This window comes from Silene latifolia, chromosome 3, assembly GCF_048544455.1.
Source record: "Silene latifolia isolate original U9 population chromosome 3, ASM4854445v1, whole genome shotgun sequence".
NCBI classification, from domain to species: domain Eukaryota; kingdom Viridiplantae; phylum Streptophyta; class Magnoliopsida; order Caryophyllales; family Caryophyllaceae; genus Silene; species Silene latifolia.
The window spans coordinates 9,942,000-9,965,539 of NC_133528.1; the positions used below are offsets into that span (position 1 = coordinate 9,942,000).

The 23,540-nt window shown below is 36.6% G+C and overlaps 3 protein-coding genes and 1 long non-coding RNA gene across 8 annotated transcripts; 3 read left to right on the forward strand and 1 right to left on the reverse strand.

Moving 5' to 3' along the window:
• Positions 1 to 280: 280 nt before the first annotated feature.
• Positions 281 to 5,071, forward strand: LOC141647149 (uncharacterized). Of its 2 annotated transcripts, XR_012545673.1 has the most exons (3): positions 286 to 3,695; positions 3,920 to 3,977; positions 4,164 to 5,071. It is a non-coding gene; the product is annotated as an uncharacterized LOC141647149 (long non-coding RNA). The 2 variants fall into 2 exon arrangements; XR_012545672.1 differs by having other exon boundaries at positions 281 to 3,977.
• An 821-nt stretch (positions 5,072 to 5,892) lies between these two features.
• Positions 5,893 to 9,659, forward strand: LOC141647154 (uncharacterized). 4 transcript variants are annotated; one of them, XM_074455231.1, is made up of 3 exons: positions 5,893 to 8,102; positions 8,494 to 8,532; positions 9,163 to 9,659. In XM_074455231.1, exon 1 carries the CDS (start codon positions 5,926 to 5,928, stop codon positions 7,756 to 7,758), a length of 1,833 nt encoding a protein of 610 aa, XP_074311332.1. In that variant the 5' UTR covers positions 5,893 to 5,925; the 3' UTR covers positions 7,759 to 8,102; positions 8,494 to 8,532; positions 9,163 to 9,659. The 4 variants fall into 4 exon arrangements, with proteins under 4 accessions (XP_074311332.1, XP_074311333.1, XP_074311334.1 ...); XM_074455232.1 differs by having other exon boundaries at positions 9,209 to 9,659; XM_074455233.1 differs by lacking the exon at positions 8,494 to 8,532.
• Positions 9,660 to 10,319: 660 nt separating this feature from the next.
• LOC141647159 (chloroplastic lipocalin) lies at positions 10,320 to 13,770 on the forward strand. The gene is made up of 5 exons (XM_074455242.1): positions 10,320 to 10,588; positions 11,556 to 11,679; positions 12,041 to 12,289; positions 12,753 to 13,043; positions 13,290 to 13,770. Exons 1-5 carry the CDS (start codon positions 10,506 to 10,508, stop codon positions 13,584 to 13,586), a joined length of 1,044 nt encoding a protein of 347 aa, XP_074311343.1. The 5' UTR covers positions 10,320 to 10,505; the 3' UTR covers positions 13,587 to 13,770.
• A 1,070-nt stretch (positions 13,771 to 14,840) lies between these two features.
• LOC141647155 (vesicle-associated membrane protein 722-like) lies at positions 14,841 to 18,149 on the reverse strand. Its single transcript, XM_074455235.1, has 5 exons — positions 17,726 to 18,149; positions 16,204 to 16,345; positions 15,983 to 16,103; positions 15,768 to 15,830; positions 14,841 to 15,335 (listed from the first exon to the last, which is right to left on the reverse strand). The coding sequence occupies exons 1-5, from the start codon at positions 17,913 to 17,915 to the stop codon at positions 15,180 to 15,182; spliced, it is 672 nt and encodes a 223-aa protein (XP_074311336.1). The 5' UTR covers positions 17,916 to 18,149; the 3' UTR covers positions 14,841 to 15,179.
• Between the last annotated feature and the right edge of the window lie 5,391 nt (positions 18,150 to 23,540).

Sequence of the window (23,540 nt, forward strand, 5' to 3'; positions counted from 1 at the left end):
CTTTTTACAATTGTTTTTATCACTTTTAATATTTGTAATTTGATACCATAAGTATCAATCTCATACCCACCCCCTCCCTGGGTATGAGAAACCCCCATGAGGTATGGCCGTATGGGTATCAAACCTTTAATTTTGTCAACCAAACACATGGTATGTGTTTGGTTCATTCCAAACTCATACCTCATACCTAGGGAAAGGAGATGGGAAAATAAGAGGGGTAAAAGAGTCAATAATGTATTACAAAGAGTAAAATATATATTATAAAAATCAACACCCTATGAGATATATTATTATTTTATGCAATAAGTTGAATATTCTAGATCCATAACCATAATTAGGGTTACGTTTTGAGACGAGGTACTATATATATACCAAATCATACGGAGACACGGAGTAGATCTGTAACTCATCTCGCCTCTTATTCTCCTTTCAATTTCTTCTTATTATCCGATTTCTTATTATTATGTCTTCTTTATTTCAATTGTGATTGCATTTGCGTCATCAATTGCAATTCAGTCCCCCTATTTTTTGCAATTCTACCAACATTAAGATTATTTCGATTGATGATGATCCTCGTCGTCAATTAGGGCACAATGTCAATAATTAGGGTTTACTAATCTACAATTGGATGTTACTCCAGATCAACAACGGATCGCCAAAGCCCTCGACATATTGCAAAAAATGTATGAGTTTGGGATTTCCCCTGACGCAGTCGTCTATTACATTTCTTGCAATATGTCAAGGGATTTGTCGATCCTTTGAGCACGGGATTTGGTTTATATTGATTGCAATACTTAATCTAGATGAGTAATCAACTAAAATCGCCCAAATATAATATTTAAACTCCTAAAATTTTAGCATTTAGGGTATTTGTAGAACAAATTACTAAGTTTAGGGGTATTTTCTGTGATTTTGAAAAGGCGGGGGTATATTGTAGAATCAGGAAAAACACAGGTTACATCTAGAAAAACCCTAATTTTTTTAACTGTTTTTTACTCCCTCTATCCCGGTCATTTGTTGTTCTTTTCTATTTTTGGGTGTCTCCGTTATTAGAGCTTGAGGTGTGTTTGCACCAGACTTGGTACGTGGAGTTCGCTTTTTAAATGGTTACGGGTATTGTGGGTTTTGGGATGAGGGGTTAAAGTTTTTACAGACATGAGAAATACTTGCATTAAAACCTGATTACATGCTATGGTTGCTCTGCTTTCGGCTTTGTCTCAGCCGAGCTTTGTGGAAATTGGCGAGGGAATACATGGGTTTTGCAAAAAGAATGGACCTTTATCTAATCCTCATGCTGGTAGTTCTTGGTTTTTGCCTTAGAGGCTGTTGTTTCTGATTTGCTTTACGATTCTTGGTTTTCACTTCAATTCCTATCTAAGTCATTAACCGAGCTTTCCTCATACTTGATTGTAACTCACATTAACTTTCCTTGGTTTAAATATTACTTAAATATGGGACTATGGGAGAATGTGTTTGTTTGCAGTTTATTTTTTTAGGGCAAGGATGATCGCGGAAAAGTCATGATAGGGAAGATGTCTTCTATACAACAACAACAACATTACCCCAATGCCTCAATGGCTCCCGCAAATTGTGGGGTAAGGGGAGGTCGGATGTACGCAGCCTTACCCTTGTGTTAACAACACAAAGAGGCTGTTTCCGAATGACCCAAGATGAAAATTGCGTCGAGAACTGCATCAAAGGACCACCACTTCACATGAGAAAGAAGCGCAGCCACTTTAGTGAGCCATTTTGCTTTATTCCATCATAATCCAGAACCAAAGAGTAATGAATCTTTGGCTCCATTGGAAATATGGAAAAGGAAGATGTCTTCTATACCTGCGATATTTGATGTTTCAGAAGTTATTTGTGTAACTTGCCCCTGTTTCCTTGTTGGTTACTTTGGTGGATGTTTGGTATGAAATCTTGCTATTTAGATTTATATATGCCATGATAGTCACGATTCATTATTTTCCTTGGTTTCCTAAGAGCTTAAAAGCTTCATTTTGCTGATTTTATTGTTAATGGCAACGACGTTGAACATACTTGGACTGAAAGGACAAGATGGCTGATGAAGCACAAGCCATTATTACCGATAATGATCAAACAAGGATTGGCTCCTAATTTTTTTTTTTTGGTACTCATGAGGGGCAAAGCCCCGAAAATTAAGTATTAGCTATTACACGGGGAATAGCGACCCCAAAGATATCCTCCCGAAGGATGGGTCGAAGCCCATGACTCGGAGTGTCTAAATAATTAATAACAGTACTTGAATAAACTAACCAAGACATCTCATGGATTTGATGGTCAAAAACCACTGTCAGTCCAATGTTGTGACTTTCTCTGCTTTGAGTTTTTGCTATATTCGTATTGTGCACCAGACTATCAGAGGCGTTGGCACTTGGCATACATATAACAATAACATGACCATTTCAACCCCGAATGCGAAGAGTAGACCACATATTGCATGCTTTTTCTTTGTTGGTCTTCCTGTAAATGTTGCTCATGTTGCCCCCTGTCGTTACATAATTTTTATTTGTATTTGTAAGGGAGATAGACGAGATTGTTTTTCCTTTACTGGTTTGCTCGTCCTGTTAACAACTGCATTTTATCATTTTATTTGATAACGTGTACTGCTTGTGCAACTTTTCTTTAATGTGGCTATTTAGTTCAGTTGGGATTTGAGAGTCAGAATGATGCTGTATTCCCAACTTTTGCACAAGGTTATGTTATTTTATCTCTTGCAGTGGGCCGAGTTTAAATGTCTTAAGTTTGTTCTTGCGGAGGGATTATGAAGATTCGTTGTTTTCACTGGAAAAGGGAACCGCTATAACCTCAATCTCCACTCTCCACTCTCCACTCTCCACTCTCCACTCTCCAGCCACTACACAAAAACTACTGTCTATCTTATTTTCTAAAATTGTTGGGAGTTTTCTGTTGTGACCAACTAAAGCTTAATATTTTGCTAGGAATATTCTTGTTTAATACAGAGACATGATTGGAGTATTTTGACAAAAAGACGCATTTTTGTTGTTAGTTTCTCTGCACATTAGTAAAAGAAGGAAAAAAACTTGCAATATTAAAGACAATTTTTTTTTTTGTGCCAGATGGGTAATTAATATTGGTTTTGAATTAGTTTTATGTATGTATGAATTTGTACATTCTCAATGGTGAATGTATCTTTGTGTCAGATGGGTAATTAATATTGGTTTGCCAGGTTTTGTTGGGATGGACAAAAATACTAGCTCTATACTACTGACTTTGTTTCCTCTAAATCTGTATCTTAGTGAGAAAGTAATTATTGTGTAACAAAGACATCTCTGATCTCTCTCGTTATCGACTTAAGACATAATCCCTATTTCTTGTGTGTATATGTAACAGATATAACACCTCTGATTCTAAGTAAATCCTTCAAACACATGACTCCAAGTGAAGTATTTCGTCATTATATTTTAGTGGGTTCTGGCGGTGTTTGTTTGTGCATACGTGTGCTAGATATGGACGAGTGCGCTGCTGCTACCCTTTCCTTACCTAGATGTGGACGAGTGCGCTGCTTGGTTCGGACAGTGCCTGTACCATGACTTGTATTAACCCTTCAAGGATTCACATATGCAGATGCCCTGATGATTTTTACGGATATGGACTGAAGCATGGCGTCTGTGTCTTTGAAGAATGTGAATACATAATCCTTTAAGAAGGTAATCTTTCGTAAATATGCTTGTGTAGTTGTGTATGAGTTTCCATTTTTCACTCGCTTCAGTTTGTGCTGCAACACTTAAAAAGTTTAGCATGCGAAGTGACTTGGACCATATATACATATTTGACTAAAATTAAGGGATGTTCCATTATACATACCGCATGAAACTGTGAAAGTGCATAATGTTTCCTATGTCTCCTCTAACGGATAGAGCTATTTGACCAGGATCCGAGTCATGTTTTTGTTGGTCTAAGTGTCGGAAGCGGGTCCTCTGCAGATATAGGTATGTTAAGGAAATGTTTGTTGGTTTTTGTGTCTTGTCCCAGAAAATGTCGTGTTTTTCACACGACACTCGGACAAAGTCAATTGTCAAAGCAGTATAGCCTTAATAATTTGAAAGTAAAATCTCTAATATTTCTATTAGTAAAAATGTCTAATCTCTCCTTGCGTTTCTTTCTTTGATCGACAGGACTGGGAATATCATTAGGAACAATACTTGTGCTCCTGATTGGCTGGTTACTGTATAGGGTTCATTAAAAGAAGAAAGGTTATCAGGCAGAAAAAAATGAAATATTGCATGGAGTATAAATAAAAGAATAATTATACGGAGTTTTTTCTTGGCCGCATTCAGTTTGCTAATAAAATATTTTGGCCGCACTTATTGTTAGAGGACCTTTTAATCAGAAATGGAGATAGGCTGCTTCAAATGGTTCATTCTTTAACGAAGAACAAGAGCAAGAAGAAAAGGGAGCAGTGCAGCTGCGAACTATGTCAATCAATGACATTGAGAAAGAGGAACACTAGTCGATCTGATAGATTTCTCCTTAACTGAAGCTGCAATCAGTATGGTTATGAACTATGCTAATATCACAAAGCCACAAAACTCTATGGGTGTTGCCTCGACTGATATGCCCATCCCAAAGGTAGCCTGTTCAAAGGGACTATGTATGTCGATCTTGAGTATACTGAAACAAAGAAGCTGACGGAGAAATGTGATGCTATAGCTTTGAAGTTTCTGATGTTGGGAGTTTTTACCTCGAAGTTTGGGGCAGACGCTGATGTGTTTGTTTTGGCTATAGAGAGAAGTCGCACGGTTGAGATGTTAAATTGTCTGATAGTGATGATATTCAAAGAGAGCTCTGCTATGTTTGGATGTTTGGCTATAGAGAGAAGTGGCACGGTTGAGAAGTTTGGCTATTATACGGTTGAGGTAATTAAGTGAATCGTAAAACTCTATAGCTATGTAATAAGCTGTAAATTTGTTTTCACCTTAGTCCCAAAATGTACACGATTACTATATAACGGCGATGTATATTTCATACATACTCCAGACACTATTTTCTTCTAAATGTACTATATAACGGTGATGTACATTTCATACGTACTCCGACACTATTTTCTTCTAAATGTATTATGTCAGTTGCTATGAGGCTCTCATTCACTCGCAAGCTAAAAAAAATGTCTAGATTAAACCCTGGAAATTGAGCAAACTTTTTGAGTAACTGTTAATTTTTTCATGAGAGCATCTACCGCGAGGGGATTATACACTGTTATCGATGAGGATTATACACTGTTATCAAGACTTCGATTAATCAGGCACAACCAGTGAGAAGTAACGCAGACCCAGAGTCCAAGGCAACATCCTAACCAAACAATTTTTAACTTTGTAGGCAAACTGTGAGAATGACCCATCACCATCATTCTCAAAGATACTAATCAGTGTCACTCTATCCTACGGGAGTCCATTTCAAATAAAGGAATAAGGGAGAGTAAATTACATTGCATTATTTTATGATTGTTAGAGAGGTAATTGACTCTCCATTTCCTAAAAGAAATAGAGAGGACCCTCTCTCATCTTACGGGAGGAGGACAACAATATATACGGTCATTGTCTAAGTATGACCGCGCTCTCGGAATATAACCGATTCGACAAAAAGGTCCACATTGAATGAGACAAACTGTTTACTCCCACATTATTGTACTGTACATCACTTCACTCGCCATTTGAACCGATCGTTGGTTGGCGCAGTGGTAGCATGGAGCTGGCCTTGGTAGGGAGGTCTGCGGATCGATCCCCCACAACTGCGATTGGGAGGGGTTTAAATACCGTAATCCTTGGACACGCCCCGAAATCCGGATTAGTCGGCCCAATGTGGTTCGGATTACTGGATGGTTTAGAATAAAAAAAAAAAAAAAAAAAAAAAACTTCACTCGCCATTTGCCGAGCTGCTATGTTTCTGGTATTCATTTCTTCTTCTCCCTTTTTTTCTGTAAAAATGTCTTCCCCTTTTTCTAAATTAGGGTTTCAATTTCAACCTCATTTTCAATTCAATTCCCGTTATTTCTCCAATTCTACTAATGTCAAGCTTATTGCTATTGATGATCCTCGTAAGTTTCTGGAATATGTGAAGGAAGAATGTAAATTAGGGTTTCATAATTTTCAAATTCCCCTAAATCTATTCCACCAAATGATGTCTCTTCATCAGCGACCTTCGATCGTTGATTTTAGCAGGTTATTCTCCGCCATGCTTAAACTTAAACGCTTACAACCTCACTCTACTGTCATTTCTCTTTCTAGGCAACTTGAGTTATCTGGTACCCGACCCGATTCGTATTCTATTGGGATCCTTGCTAATTGTTACTGCCACATAGGCCGTGTCGATTTCGGGTATTCTCTCCTTGCCAAGTCCCTTAAGCTTGGGTATCCCTTTGAGTCTGATTTAATTCTGTTTACCACCTTAATTAACGGCCTTGTTCAAAATGCTCGGCTTCGTGAGGCTGTTAAGTTGTTGGATGTAGTCGTTACTAAGCTTGGCATTCAACCAGATATAGTTACCTATGGCACGATGGTGAAAGGTCTTTGCAGCATTGGTGACAATGCCGGTGCTCTCCACCTGCTCGGCCGAATGAAATCTAGCCCCTCGAGTTGTAAGCCTAACATTGTCATCTATAGTACTCTTATTGATAGTCTTTGCAAAGACAAGTTGGTAAATGAGGCGCTTAATCTCTTTTCAACCATGAAAACCGAGGGTATTAAACCAAATGTGTTCACATATACCTCGTTGATACGAGGTATGTTCAATCTAGGGCGTAGAGGAGAGGCTAAGGAAATGTTGGTTGAGATGATGGATAGCAACATTGCACCAGATGTTGCTACTTATTCGATGTTGGTTGACATGCAGTGTAAGGATGGAATGTTTGATGAAGCAGAAGCCATTATAGGGATAATGATTGAACGAGGCGTGTCTCCTGATTTACTTACATATAATGCTTTATTGGATGGATATTGTTTGTGCGGCCAAATGGACAAGGCAAGAGATCTCATGGATTTAATGGTACAAACTCATTGCCACCCTGACGTTGTGACATATAGTACTTTGATCAATGGATATGTTAAACTTAAAAGCATCGATAAGGCTCTTGCCATGTTGCAAGAAATGTTAGAACAAGGGATTACTCCTAATGTAGTGGTCTATAGCACTCTGATAGATGGGTTATGTAAATCTCGTAGGATTTTAATGGCACAGGAGCTCTTTAGAGACATGCAAATCTATGGAATAAAGCCAAATGTTTGCACTTATGGTTCCTTATTAGACGGGCTGTGTAAAAATGCACAACTCGATGAGGCCGTGGCATTGCTTACCGTTATGGAGTCTAATGGATGTTCTCCTAATAACACCATCTATAATATTCTGATTGATAGCTTGTGTGAGGCTGGCAAGGTTAAAGATGCTGAAATCCTTGTCTTTGATCTCCTGTCAAAGGGTGGTGTACCTGATCATAAAATTTATACTACAATGATTAAGGGATACTGCAAAATGGGCCTTATGAGTACAGCTATAGAGATCCTTAACAAAATGAAGCAATTTGGATGCTCTCCTAATGATGTAACCTATAATATAATTATTAGAGGATTCATTATCAACAACGATATGACGAATGCATTACGTTATCGTGATTTAATGGTTAGCATGGGATTTGAAGCTGATACTCGCACTATGTCACTGTTTCTTAGCCATTTGTCTCAAGATAACCCTGATTTCCTAGAAAAGTTTCTGAGTTGACACGATGGTAACTTATTTTCAGGTTATTCGGTGGTAGGATATTGAGGAACTGTCTTTCATGTAAACCTTCTGAGTTTGGTTTATGCATTTTTAGTGGGTTCTGGCGGTGTTCGTTTTAAGCATGGGTTTGTGCATACGTGTGCTAGATATGGACGAGTGTGCTGCTGCTACTCTTTTCTTACCTAGATGTGGACGAGTGTGCTAATGTGTTCAGACAGCCCCTGTACCATGACTATTAAACCCTCCAAGGATTCACATAAGCAGATTCCCGGATGAATTTTACGGATCTGGGGTCCGTGTCTTGAAGATTGTGAATACATAATCCTTCACGAAATTTTTTCTAGGTAATCTCTCGTAAATAAGCTTGTGTAGTTGTGTATGAGTTTCCTACTTTCACTCAGCTTCTATGTGTGCTGTAACGCTTAAAGTTTAGCATGCCAAGTAACTTGCAACATATTTACATATTTGTCTTATGGGTAGAGCTTTAGAGCTCCTAAACAAAATGAAGCTAGCTAGAGTCTCTCCTGATAGCGGCACCTATAATACGCTGATAAGAGGGTTCATTATCAATAACGATATGCCAAAGCCAAATACATTGCATTGTCGTGATATGATGGTTAGAATGGGATTTCAAGCCCACGCTAGCACTGTCACTGTTCCTTGGCCATTTATCTCATGATAATCCCGATTTCCTACAAAAGTTTCTAAGTTGACACAATGATAATTACTTCTTAGGTAATTTGGTGCTAGGATATTGAAGAATTACTATTCCAGGTAAATCTTCTGAATTTGGTTTTGGCATTTTTAGTGGGTTGTTAAGTGTAGTTTTGTGCATGTGTATGTTCGGAACCAAATCTTTCCATCACTTCAAGGTTTATTTTTGTCATCTCTCCGTCGAACAAGGTCATTGAAGGTTATGTCGTAACTATCTCAATCTTTTTTTGAATCCGAGATGATTTATCATTATAACATGGTGTTGCTTGAGTTTTTTTTGGAATTGACATGACGATTACCAATTGTTTGATTTAATGCTGGAATATGAAAGAATTTTCAGTCGGTTAAAGTTTCAGTTTCGGAAGTAGAGATCATTGTTCACTTATCTACATCAGGTTGTTATTACCAAGTGTTGGCTTAAATATTGCATAAACATATTTTGCATCAGATTCTATGAATCTCTCTTAATGCAATACTCATTAAGTCATTTAAACCGAATACTTTTTTCTTCTCTCGGAGATTTCTTGCCTGTTTAAATCACAAGCGTCAAATTTATAGATGCGTGATTTTTGAAAAAGAAAGACGCAACACACTTCAACTATTAAAACTTAGTGATCACTGTTTTTTACAGATCTTTCCATCAATATCCTGTCCCTTTGTTTGTTTCCTTGAAATCTTTTGTTCTCTCAGGAACACCAGAGGTCTTACTCCATATTTTGTTCTTCAACTTCGGCAGATCTTGAATGCATTTATGAGGAGATTGTTTAATCACTGCAGCGTGGGGACGAAATTTATCCTTACGGCAGCCGGTTTCATGTAGCTTGGCAAGGAAATTTTGAGTTGAGCAACCATGCCTACTTGTTTTCTCTGTCTAGTGGATAACAAACGTCAAGGGGCTTGGCAAATGCTTAAAGGCTTTTAAACTTGCTGGAAAAACTCCGGAGCACATCGGGTCGGGTCCTGTTAGAACTCTTATTTTGTTGGAAAATTACATGTTTCCTCAGAATTGAGTTGTCTAAGTGTTGTATCTTTATTTTGGAAGGAGCTTCCTGTTGATGCCGCTGTAAATCTGATTAAATGTATGGCAGAGGTGAAAAATGAGAAATTAACTGTAAAGTAATATCACTATTTTGTATCCTCATGTCATTTAGATAGTCTTTCTACGAAAGTATCGTCATATTTCCATGACTTTCTTTATTTTAGTTACGCTTCAAAAATTTGTGGGTGTTTTATCATCATTAACATACATATGCTGCTCGAATTTTTTCACTTTGATGCTCTGGCTGCAATTCCAAATTTATCCATTTTATAAGAAAATTGCGAGATTCTTTCCTAGTAAAATGACTATTTGAGAAATAACTCCACCATAGACCATCTTGCTTGTGACTTTTCACAATATTTCTCCCACTTGCTCCTTTTGATAGGTCACAAGCTTGTGATGGAAGTTTGGAACAATGTCGTCATAAATGAGTACTATGTTTCCTTGGGTGAAATACCTAACTAGAGTAGTGAACATGGCAAAATGAATTTAAACCTATAAAATCAATAATTTAGCCAAAAATGATGAATGAGAGTTCTAATTTTAAAAAGATTGGTTGGATTATCAAGTTAATTTAATAACATTATGATTTAGGACTCATTGAAATAAATGAGTTATTTGTGACAGTTTATGTCGAAATGACTTAATCCTATCCAACTTATATAAGTTTTGCTCCTTGTGCCACGTGTCAACCCAATTACGTTTTAACCTTAATTTCTTAACTTCGACTCAGATATACGTTATATTTTCGGACCAGATCAATAATTGTCACCTCTATTATAAATCATTCCAAAACATATGAAACGACATTCCAATTTAATTGAAAGAATTTGTGCATAATATAAAGTCGGAAACTGTTAGATTTTTTTTAGGCTTGTCGGCCAAAAAAAATGCTAGAACAATGGAGACTGAAATGGTCAACTACTTGAGCAAGTATTGAAAATCACATATCCATAAATTTATATTAATTTATAATTTAATTGAAAATAATAGAATGCAAGTAATTCAACTGCCATTTTCTCCTCCACTGCTTTCTTTCTCCTCACTCTCACCATCACTGTCACCTTTCTCTTCCAGGTATTTACTTACCTTCCCTTTTATTTTTTTATTTATTTATTTATTTTCACATTATGATATTGGAGATTTTATCCTAGTGGTTAAGATGGAGGTATCGTAAATAGTAGTAGCTTCTATGTTCGAATTCCTCCTTCCCTATATTGTAATGCTGGTATGGTTCATTTGGAATTTAAGAAAATAATCCATTATGATTATTTACATACCCTTTTATTTACTAATTTGCTTTTATTTTCAAATTATAATATCGGAAACGTTTTATCTAGTGGTTAAGAATTAAGATGGAGGTATCGTAGATAGTAGGTTTCATGTTCGAATCCCCCTTCCGGATATAGTAATGCTGGTATAGTGGTATGGCTCATTTGAAAAAAAATTAAAATATTATGATTATTTACATACCCTTTTCAATTGTAACCATTTTGTTTCTTATTACCCACCATATTTGTTAATCACTCTAGGGTAAATCATATGCAGTAATTTTTTTATTTTTTCATCTCCTGACTTATCAATTTAATTGTACAATAATATTTTTGGGGTTGTTGAATCACAGTTGATTGAAGAACTATATGTGAAATTGTGAAATAGGTTATTGGTGGCCCAATTTCACTTTTTTTTTTAATGGGTCTTTCTGTAAGTAATGACTTGGATTAGCAATTGTGTCGGCGGCGAAAATATGTTAAGCTGCTCTTACTGGGAGGCCAAGTGATTTTGAGATAATATGATGTTATATTAAAATAGTCGAGTTTTATTGTGATGCGAAGGGGGCTAAAAGGGCACTTGATGAAAACGGGTTTTAAGTGCCACCATTTTACGAGTTTTTTTTGTGATGTGAAGGGGGCTAAAAGGGCACTTTTGATGACAACGGGTTATAAGAGCCACCATTTTATGAGTTACATGATATGCTGGCTGGTTCTTTTGAAATGTCGTGTTCTTTCTTGGTTTAGAGCTAATAATTTGTTGGTTGGCATAGGAAGAAGACTGAAAATTTAGTGGTAAGATGCTCCAGTAAGAGGCCAACTTCAGACAATGCAGTTCCAAGATATATATTTTCCGGGCTGGTGGCTTCTTGCGTAATCCTTTCACAGGCTGCCTTGGTTTGTACCTTGCTTTTGCCGATATCTAATACTCTGGAACAAACTTTTGCTAATTTTATTTTGTCCCAAAAGAATGCTGCTGAAGTGCGATGTCTTTTTTGGTATAGCCAACTGGTTTTCAACTAGGTCATGAGTATCACCGCTCAATGAATTTACCGGCTAAAATCTGTTCATGACGATTGCATGTATTGAAAATAGGAATAACGACGATCTGTACTAGGTGACATTTAAGGAAATCTAGGGAAATAAATCCGAAGGCAATTAAAACTGTTGTTCTAGTTGTGGGAGATGAAGATGAAATTCTATGGAGGTTCTATGGTCACTTTGCTTTGTTGGTTAAAACTACTGCGGTTGGTAACAGGTTCATGCAACAGATCTTCCTCATCTGGATAATTTATGTCAGCTTGCCAATGTCTCGAACAATTCAGTTCCATTCCCTCTTGATGAGAGTTCAGGTGATCCTAATGAAAAAGCGGCAATGATGATGATGATGAGAGGAATGACGGCTAAAGATTTTGACCCTGCTAGATATGCTGGTAGATGGTTTGAGGTGGCCTCTCTTAAACGCGGGTTTGCTGGACAAGGTCAGGAAGACTGTCATTGCACACAGGTGAAATGATACTAAGCAATTGCCTTATTTTAAATTTATAACAGATTTTTGTTCAATTTCCGATCAAGCCAAAGACTCACTAAGCCGTGTCCTTTGGCTTTGAAATGATGGAATAAAAGAGACTGTCTGTGTTTCATGTATATCATTTCATTCATTCTATCCCCGTGAAGTTGTAAAGTATGAATGGTGCAATTGCGACATGAATTTTCGTTATAGGTCATCTGTCTCTGTTTATTTTTGGGTCGGCTGACATGAATCATCCTTTAGAACCGTCCATGGCTGTCCTGCTTTTGTGTTGGATAAATTTAGTCCATTCATTTACGATGTTTAAAATGATTGAATACAAGCACAAGGCCGTTAGAGACCACACCACCAAGAAAGCCGTAACAGTACAAAGTAAGAAGCGTACTTTATGTATTAACTAACAATCTAATAAGATGTGTAATATATTATATTATTATAGGGAGTATACACGTATAATGTGGAGGAGCCTTCGATCTTGGTCGATACATTCTGTGTTCATGGGGGACCTGATGGTTATATTACTGGCATCAGGGGAAAGGTTCAGTGCCTATCAGAGGAGGAAAAGGAGGAGAAACAAACTGACTTGGAGAGGCAAGACATGATCAAAGGGAAGTGTTATTTGCGTTTCCCGACGTTACCATTTATTCCAAAAGAGCCTTATGATGTCCTTGCCACTGATTATGACAACTTTGCGCTCGTCTCAGGCGCCAAAGATAGAAGTTTCGTTCAGGTAATCAGATTGGTCTCTTCAACTATTTGGAATACTTACTTTACGTTTCTATGATGAATTTCTTTCAGCAATGCCGTGATTGTAGATCAAACAACTTACCTTATTTCAGTTCATAGTTAACAATTTTGTTGAGTACGTCAAGTCGTCAACCCCGAGTTTGAGTTACCTGGTGGCTTGTTGTTGCAAGTTGGTGAAATTGCTCTAATATAGATGGTTTATCTTGATTATACCTATATTATTATGCAGATATACTCGAGAACGCCTAATCCAGGAGCCGAGTTCATAGCCAAGTATAAAGCTTACTTGGGAGATCTAGGATATGACCCGAGCAAAATAAAGGACACTCCACAGGACTGCCCGGAGATGTCTAACAATAAACTGGCAGCAATGATGAGCCAAAGCGGAATGCAAGAGGCTCTAACTAACCGGTTCCCTGACCTTGGGTTAAGTAGGGCTGTCGAGTTTAATCCTCTCACAAGTGTACTTGACACATTGAAGAAGCTTGTTGAGCTCTATTTCAAACAATTGAAGACTCCCATCTGAGACTCCCCTGCCTACGCCTACATGTATACTTTTGCAAAGATCGCTTTGAAATCTTGGAAGTGTATAATGTCTGTATTGATGCTAATATTATTGTGATCTTGATAAACGGATGCCCGGGAATTTGGGATGTAACCTCTAAGGCCGATTCAATGCAAGTATCCTTCAGCAGTAGCTGATTCTTAAAGCTCAATTTGTTGATTTTCTTATTCGCCTTGGTGGTTTTTTGGGATTCGGATCATGATGCTTATTAACAGGTGGTGTTTGTGAAGTTAATATGCCTCTTTGGCATACTAATTGTGTTCCATCCTGGTGTGGAGCCACAAGGGCAGTTTTGATAATGACGTAATATTATTTTTTTCTAAAAAGTTTTCTCGAGGCTGAGGTAATTTAATTTAGACTAAGAAGAGGAAGAACTGGTCACCATACCATATAGGCCTCGTTCTTTTCGGCTGAATGAAGCTGTTGAATTGAATTTAATGGAACTGAGCTGAAGGGAACTTAAATGAATGGAACTTGGCTAAATTGAATAGAATTGAAATAAGAGTTAATGTGTAAAGAATGAGTTAAATTGAACTAAATGAAACTGAACTGAATAGCACTGAGCAGAAATGAAACGAGCTGAAATTAAGCCAGAAAAAACAAAGCCGACATTCGGTACTAGCAGGTCAGAAAATTTTGTGCTAGATGGTTAGGGTATCTCATTCAAATACTCGTACTCATTCATTTCGTGCTTAGTATGCAATTTTGTGATGCTCCGAGATCTGTAGTAAGACTAGTAACACGTGAATAACTTGCTCAATTTCAAAAAACTTTTTATCAGGGTTCAGGGAAGCAAATGTTGAAGGCCAAAGATTGGGCATGTCGAAGGTTAAAGACTAGCCAGCCATGTCGAAGATTGGGACAAGCCTGCCATGTCCAACGCCAAAAGGCTAGTCATAATGTAGTCGATCGAGATTATCTACTACAGTACTACCCCTTCACTTATCAAATTTACATACGGAAAAGTTCACTTTTGTATTATACTTTATACAACAAGAGAGCAATAATTTTCAAACGCACTAAAAATGAAATGGAGTAAATATAAATGAAATAGAGGGAGTATCCTGCTACAACAATCCTCCGTCTGTCGCAATTTGAAATAGAAAAACGATAATAAAAAGGGAAATTATATTCTAAAAATTGTAAAAAATCGAATCTCAAAACTGTTCATTATATAGGCTGCAAAATGCCAATTGTTCACCAAATAACCAGGAATAAAAGAGAAAATTAAAATGTCAATTTGGAAACAAAGTAATATTCAACAAAATTAACGAGACTCGGCCAGCAATTCATCACAATACAAAAAGAGTACATTTTCCATGAAAAAAGAATCCTATTTTTTTTTTATATATTTGACCTATACACACCAAGATTTTGAAACAATCATTCTCCTCCGAAAATACTAGTCAAGAAATATAAAATTCTACCATAAATTGTCAAAAGTCGGAGGCTACTAGAATAAAGACAGAAAGTCATATACGGGATGCACGTACTGCAGGCCGTTTCAATGATATATTCAACCCCAAGAATCTCCAAACCGAACACCCTCAAAATCTAGTTCTTCTTCCCACAATTAAACCCCTGGCATACAGAGAGGACTATAATGAGAATCAGCGCGATGATGATACCGAGCACAATGAGCTTGATCTTCATGTTTTGAAGCCACATTTTCCTCCTCATCTGTGTTCCTTGTTGCCTGAAGTCTTGCGCCTATCGCAGATGCAAAGAGAATAATCAATGACTTTACACCTCTAAAGGCTCATCTAACAAGAGTTTCTATTAGGATCTCAGAACAAGGTCCCCGGATTTTTTTATTTATTTTTTGGGTGGGTGGGTGGGTGGGTGGGGGAATTATCTGAGTTTCGTTAGATTTAGCGTTCACGTGTGTCAGAGTAAAGTATTTCATTAGGGCAAAATGTTTGAAGGTTATCATACATTTCAATGAACAAATAAATGGGTTCGAATCATCCAACTGTTTTATTAGGGCCCAATTTTTAACTATCGCACAGGTCCCTTCCACCACAAAAGATTACCGGGTTGACCATGAGTATCAATATCACAAGTTCTCTAGCATAATACTTAAGTAACTGTGTAAGACATTACTAATGCCACAGAAATTGAAATACATGGATGTAAACAAACCTGTGAGCGGAGATTTTCTGTCTTATCCACTAGAAGCTCAATCTTCTCACCGCGGTCCAAAACCTGAGCAGAATGTAAATGTGATCAGAAATTGAGAACACAGAAAGCTATTTTCAAAGTTTGATGCAATGCCATAAATCATAATACTTGCTAGCAGTTTAAACTGAAGTCACGGAAATATTCATACAAGCACAAAGCAAATCGAAATTTCGTACCTTCTCAATATTCTCCATCATGACTCCTTTGACCTCTGAAATCTGGGCCTGAACCTTAGCAAGCTTGTTCATCTCATCAGGGTGATCGACACAGTACTGCATGTGTTCCTTTAGTTTGGGACTAGGAATATGAATCAAATATTTCAGTGTCCATACATCTAAACTTCTAAAGCATATTAATTCAGAGAAAATAGTTTAGTATCAAGATCAAGACAACTAACCCAAATTCTTTGTTTAAACTCTTCGCAACAGCAGTTGCAGCTTTTCCACCCCCATATCTCTTGTTGAAGTCATCCTTGACTCTTTCTAAATAAGCCATTGGAATTTGTCTGCCAACTGATTCAACCGCAACAACACAATAGGCTGCAAAAGCGAAAAAGCGAAACCCCAGATTAACGGAATTGATGGTAATACAAAGTAAACTCGACACAGAAGGCAGCTCTAATTTTCAGCTGTTAGCACAACCACAACCAGAAGAGACAGTTGTATAACAGATAGTGGACAAAAGCCGACATGTGTACTACAGTAATGGCGGCAAAAATTAGGTAAAAAATTCGGGGTGACAACAGACAAGCTGTGTTCTGCCCCTGAAGTCCTGCAATATGCCTCCCACCAGGCCACCAATCACTAATATCGAAAAGCTATTCTGAGAGACGAAAGACAGAGCAAGGGAAGAGGAGCACCGAAGAGCAGAATTTTTCATCCAACATCATCAACTAAACCCGAATCAAACAACCCACCCCGAACCAAACATCAAATCCATAACATATAAGGCCCTCACGAAAACCATCAAAATCTATGAAATCAAACAAGATTACTCCACATAAAACTTCAATAAAAACCCAATGATCAATTGCAATTCCAAACGACCAAATGCCGTGATATACCCCGAGCTACAAACCTTCAGATTTATGTTTAACCTCTTTAATTTACCCCCAATTACAAATGAGTTTGGATCCACTCCATTTATTCTTCTATCCATGTCCTTCCATTTCCTCTAACACAACGATATTAAATCATTATTCATTTTCCACCTCATCAAATAATTAACCGTTAGATCGTTTCGGGACAAAATCTGGGTCATTGAGGGGTAATTGAAGGAAATGGAGAGGATCCCAATTGCAAATGAAAGAACCTAGTTCAATCTATACTCACAATATCACAACTCAAACAATCAATCACATTGTATTAAGACCTCATGTACAAGATCCATCAACACAAATCCCAATCTAAACAAAAAATATTAAATTAAAACCCGAAAACAACAAATATATCAATCAAAACCTCATAAACTAAATCAAATTACAGAAACCCACATTTCAATTCCAAAAACCCATCAATAAAACACAAACCAAAATCCAAAATCAAACATATGAATAACAAAATCAAACCAACCCACATATATAAACCCTAAAACAACAACCACATCAATCAAAAACACCTGAAATAATCAAATTAAGCAAACCCACATCACAATTCTAAAAACCCATCAATAAAATACAAACCAAAACCAAAATCAAACAAAAATAAAACAATACAAACAGCGAAATCACACCAACCCACAAAATATAAGCCCTAAAATAACAACTAAATCAATCAAATCAAAACAACTTAGAATAAATCAAATTACAAAAACCGATCAATAAAACACAAACAAATAAACAGCAAAATCACATCAACCCAGAAAACATAAACCCTAAAACAGCATAAATAAACAAAAAAACAGCATAAAATGAGACGTACTGAAGCCATCTGAGACAAGGAAATTGAAAGTATGATCATCACAATTGTAAGTAAACTTGTTGTTTGTAGCAGGAAGTTTTTGAAGACATTGTGATGCAATAGTTGTAAAATTTCCAGAAAATTCAGTATATTCTGCTAAAATCATAGTACCCCTTGCTACAAAACTATAGATCAAATTTTGTTGTCCCATTTTTTAGGCTTTGAATGTTGAAGATGAAGATGATAGTAATTAATTTGGTTTGAGAAAGCTTAAGAAGGAAGGTAGGTAAGGTAAAAGATGAAGGGAGATTGCTTGAGAGTTGAGACTTTTTGGAGAGAGAAGTTGATAACTATTTATTTGATTATTTGTTGATTTAATGTTTGAACTTATAACTTTGAATCTACTTTCTTCCCTTTTTTAAGTTTGAAGGCATCTCTCAAGTTCTCAAGTGATCACACGAAAGGGGTGGGTAAAATTCGGTGCGGACTGGAAAAATGGTTCGGTTCGAATCGGAATCTACCAGACCGGAACAAGAATTTGGAATTAAAAATTCCGATCATGTCTTCAGTTTAACATTTTCTAAGTTTTTGGTTTTTGGTCCAAACCGGAAATATCGGAATTATTTTTTTCTTAAAAATATAGTATTTTAGTCTGACTCGGATCTAATGGAGCGGAATTTGAAAAAAAATGTATTATGGCAAATTCCGGTCCAACCGGTCCTGTCTGGCCACGGGCCGGAATTTTTGTAATTCGGTCCAGTACCGGTCCTAAAATTTTTGTCGATTCCAGTTCCAATCCGGTTTTCGACCAGTGCACAGCGTTAGCCACACACACATAAATTTCACATGTCATATTTTCAATTTTCAAAAGGTCTCCTTTCAAACGCTTATTTTCGTCTAAAGGTTTTAGACCAGCTATATGTGACTCATTTACAGCCAAATGTGACCATTTTTGACAAAAAAAATTACATGAACAACAAACACTAGTTACAACATTGGGTCGTTAAATGGTCACATAAAGCAACTTGAAATCTTTAGACGGAATAGTTCGTCTGAAATGAGAATTAGTGAAAGGTTTATATGCTTGACCTCATATATGATATTTGCGGAAATTAATGAGGCGCGGTGTTGGTGTCATTGTGGTTGACATGTCATATTTTCAGTCTTGTATTTTTCAATAAGTGAGTAATGACATAGAGAGTAAGTATCCTAATTAATCATTTCATGTTAAAATAGTGTGAGATATAACAGGCCGATATAACAATAATAGAGTGAAAATTGTAAAAGAAAAGAATAACACGAAATTAGGAAATAACTATATAGGAGGGATCTCACAATAACCTGGATATTGCGAGATCATCCTACGCAGAAGTTGGTGTGGCATTAGGCTAAATATTTGGGATGATTGTATTAGTTTTTTTTTTTGTTGACCATGAGTATCCCATACTGATAATTACAACAGTTTTCTTTGGGATACTGAAGGCAACTTAATAGGTAAACAATCACTAAACACCTCTTAAGTTTGACTTTTTCATTAGCAAGAGTTAGAAACTGAACCCTGACCACTTGTTTAGGAGATGAATAAATTAGTAATGTAGTAGCATAATTTATTTAGGGAGCGTTGGTCAAGTGCCTAATTACTCAACCAATTATCTCAAATACTTAATTCTAAAAGATATTTCATTAAGATTATTTTTATTTGGTGGAATGCATGGTTTTATAGAAATGACATTATCTTTTAATAATGCTCATTTCAATATCAACAAACTTATTCTCTTATGTGATAATAGCATCAGGATTTGGAATAAGACTAGACATAAGGATTTCATCAATCCCGAGAAAGACGGGTCAGTTAAAAACACTACTGGTAAGGAAGAAGTTTGGTGGGAGAAACCTAGAAATGATTTTCAAAAGCTAAATTTTGAAGGGTCGAAAATAAATCGAAATAAAGCTGCTTTAGGATATTCTATAGGAGATCATAATGGTAAAGTCGTTTTGCTAGAAGCAAAAAAGTGCGGATCTAATAATATTTTTGTTGCGGAAGCTCTCGCTTTAAAAAAAAAAACATTTTAGCCGTTAAACACTTAGGAATATCAAAATTAATTGTGAAAGGTGATAATTTATGTGTTATTAACTCACTTCGTAGTACTTGACAAATCCCTTGATAAATTTATACTATTATCAAGGATGTGAAACTAGACTTTCATTTTTTCAATGAATTGATAATTAAACATTGTTTTCGTGAAACCGGCAAAATCGCTGACTTTATGGCTTATATTGGACATTCATGTCCAACTCTTTCGAGATGGGTTGAAAGCCGGTGCCTTCAACTTACCTCACTCATTAGAAAAGATGAGATATGTTGATCCTACCCTAGATAATCAATCTAGTTTTCTTACCTAGAAAAACAAAAAAAAAAAAAAAAAAAAAAAAAAAAAGTTGTTGAGCATACTAACAAAAATATTCATCGTACCAATAATATGATTAATTTAGAATCATCATTCATCACAGAGAAAAAGATAAAATCTCATTTTCCCAAAAAAATTGAGATATGAGATTATTTTCTGATCTCCTTCCCAACACTTCCTTCCGAGCCATTCATCTCTCTTTTTTAACTCTTTCTCATGTTTATCTCCTTTCATTTTTATGATTGGGTAGATTTTTTTTTATCTTTTTTAGCCTTTTAATTGAAAAATCTATCTGTTTTACTTCATGATTTTTATTTTCTTAAAACTAGTCTTTAATTTACTCTTCATTTTAGCCTAAAAGAGTTTATTTTAGACATTTGTCTTACTAATGAAGTTTTAAATCAAGGAGTTTAAGAGCAATATTTCAAAGTTTATCAATAAATTGATTGTACTATATTATCATTATTATTGAAATCAGTTTTTGGGTAACTTTGTTTTCCTTTAGAATAACTTGTGATTATAATGTTGAAAGACTTTTTCTATATGCTTATTTATTTTATATTATTATTTACTTCCTTGGTGGGCTTTAAAGTCTATTTGCCTTCAGTTATGTTTGGTTCTTGGTAATGTGAAAATCAACGATTTATAATTTATAATTTTAATTTTAGTTTATATTTAGTAGGAACTATTTTATTTTATTTACACTAAATTATTGAGAGACCATTTTTGTGGTATCTATTTATGTACTTTTCGTACACCTTTTATTATTGATTTTGTTCAAAATGTCTCTTTCATTTGGTACATGTTTTCATAATTACCGTACCTATTTTATCATATATTGTAACTATTTTTATTAGTACTTTAGTTTATAGTATTCGTACTCATTTTATTGCTTTTTGTACCATTTTTCTATCAGTTTGTGATTGATCACTTAATAAGTTTATTGAGAGACCGTCTTTGAGGAGATATACTCTTAATAGTTAGATATTTGAAATAAGAAATAGAATTTTAAACTGCATATCTTAAACTTTGTATGCTTATATTTCGGTTATACATCTTCAACTTTCAATTACACACCTTATGACGTGTCTGGAATCAATGAAATAATTAGGAGTAAATTTTAAGTGGGAGATAAATACTAAGAAAGTTAATTACTTGGTAATGAGTAACTTGGTGATAGGTTTGACATTAGATAATGATTACAGAGCTACTCTTTTACCCCATTAATCATCACCTAAGGGTGAGTGGTAATGTATTTAAACTTCGCAAAATTGACCCAACACGAATGACCGGACCCAAACACAATTCAAGGCCTGGACTAGAACTGAACTCAAATTGACCCGACCCGATATAAGTCGACCTGAATGTTTATTATTGTAGACTAATTATTATCCACAAATCACTTAATAATAGTTGACCCGAAAATGACTCGAACTCGAAATGACATGGCTAAACCCGAAGCCCACAGTCCGAAATAACCCGACCCGAAACTAACCCAACCCGATTGACATGTTTGCCAGGTTTAAATGTAATACCTTTCACGGGGATATAGCAGATTCTAGAGATAAACAATTACTCTCATACCAAACATAGAAAAAATAGAGGTTGTTTAGTTGTCACAAGGGAAGATAATTCACATGAAATGAAAATTCATGTGAATTGCACTAAAAACGTTTCGTTGGCATATGGTCATTAAATTCATGTGAGAATCTTATGTAATAATTGTCACTTACCTAGGGTGGCTAGGTAAGTAACTCCCTTCATATGAAATCAACTACCAATAATTTTGGCAACCAAACAAGTGCAAATAGTTCAATTTATGGAATTTTCAAAATCTTATAAATTTAAAGAAGTAACCAAACAAGCCCGTACTTTACATATTACTCCCTTATTCCCTCTCTTTTACTCCCAATCCATGCTTAGAATTATTGTGAACCTTTAAGTTGATGCATATATTGTGGGGAACATTAGTCCTAATAAACGGTACACCATAGGTTGGCCCAACCCAGTCTTCTCGAACTTTGAATTACTCCAGACAATTTCGCTGACATCATCCTTCACATAACTAAAATAAAAACGGTATTCAATCAATCATTAAAGTATTAAACCTCATAAATGATTCAAATTAAAACAATAAATTTTCCAAACCTAATATAAATACCCGACCATTTATAGTTATTTTTTTTGGTGTTAAAAGGAGGCACAACCGCACAAGGATGAATATGACACCTACAAAGGCTTGAATTAGGTCGTGAGTTCCACTCTCTCGTAACTTTATCGGTTAAGCTAGCCGACATCTACCGAATTTTTTTAAGGCAATAACCTGAAGGCATTACTCAATTAATAAACGATCAAAAGTTATAGCAGTGTTTGCGGAAGATGGTAAACCATCATCCCATACAGCTTTATCTAAAACTCGCAGAACACAATGTGCTAAAGTATGAGCTACACAATTATTAGTACGACTTACATGTAGCCAAATAACCAACTAAAACCTAGTACTAACATCAATAATATCCTCTATCAGCAACGAGAACATACTCCTTCCAATCTTTTGTTCTTGAATAGCTTCAATAACTTGCAGCCAGTCACTTTCCACTTCCACATGTTGAATACCGCGACTCACAGTTACCTCCGGCCCATCCAACACCGCAACAGCCTCCGCAACATAAACCTCCCAACTTTGTTCCCCTCCAATTGATACACCCCACACCACATTACCTCTCGTATCGCGACACACTACACCCGTTCTAACCCCCTCACCCTTCTTCACCCCCGCATCCACATTAATTTTAACGTAACTACTTCGCGCCGCCCTCCACCCCTCCTCCTCACTCCCCCGTACCCTTGGCGGTCTTTTCCTACCCGACACCACCACCTCCTCACCACTCTCCCCTACCCCATCGTGGATCACGTCACTTGCCCGTCGCACAATTAACTCCGGCTCCACCACAATGTTATCAAAAACCACTTTGTTCCGCTGCTCCCAACGTGCCCAACATCCGACCATTACCTTCACACATTCCGTCACACTCATTTCCTTCCAACAAGCCTCACCCCACTCCTTAACATCACACCCCATCCCTCCGCCACAACATCAATTCCCAGCCCATCCCAAACCCAATGTGCCACCCCGCAATCCCGAGCAGCGATGTTTGCCTTCGTCGCCAAAGCTTCACTACAAAGTTGCCAAAAAGAGAGCTTTACGCGAGGCCAAACCGAAAATTTTCAAAGCCAATTCCAAAGCCATTTACCCCTCTCCCCATCCGAACCACCCCCACATCCCCCAGGAGGATCTTATAAGCACTTCGAACCGTATACATGCCGTCCTTCTCAAGACTCCAATACCATAGGTCCCGCGGCCTATTTGGGCTAACCCGAATACTTCTGACCCTTTCCCTTTCAAATGGCAGAAGAAAATGGTTAAG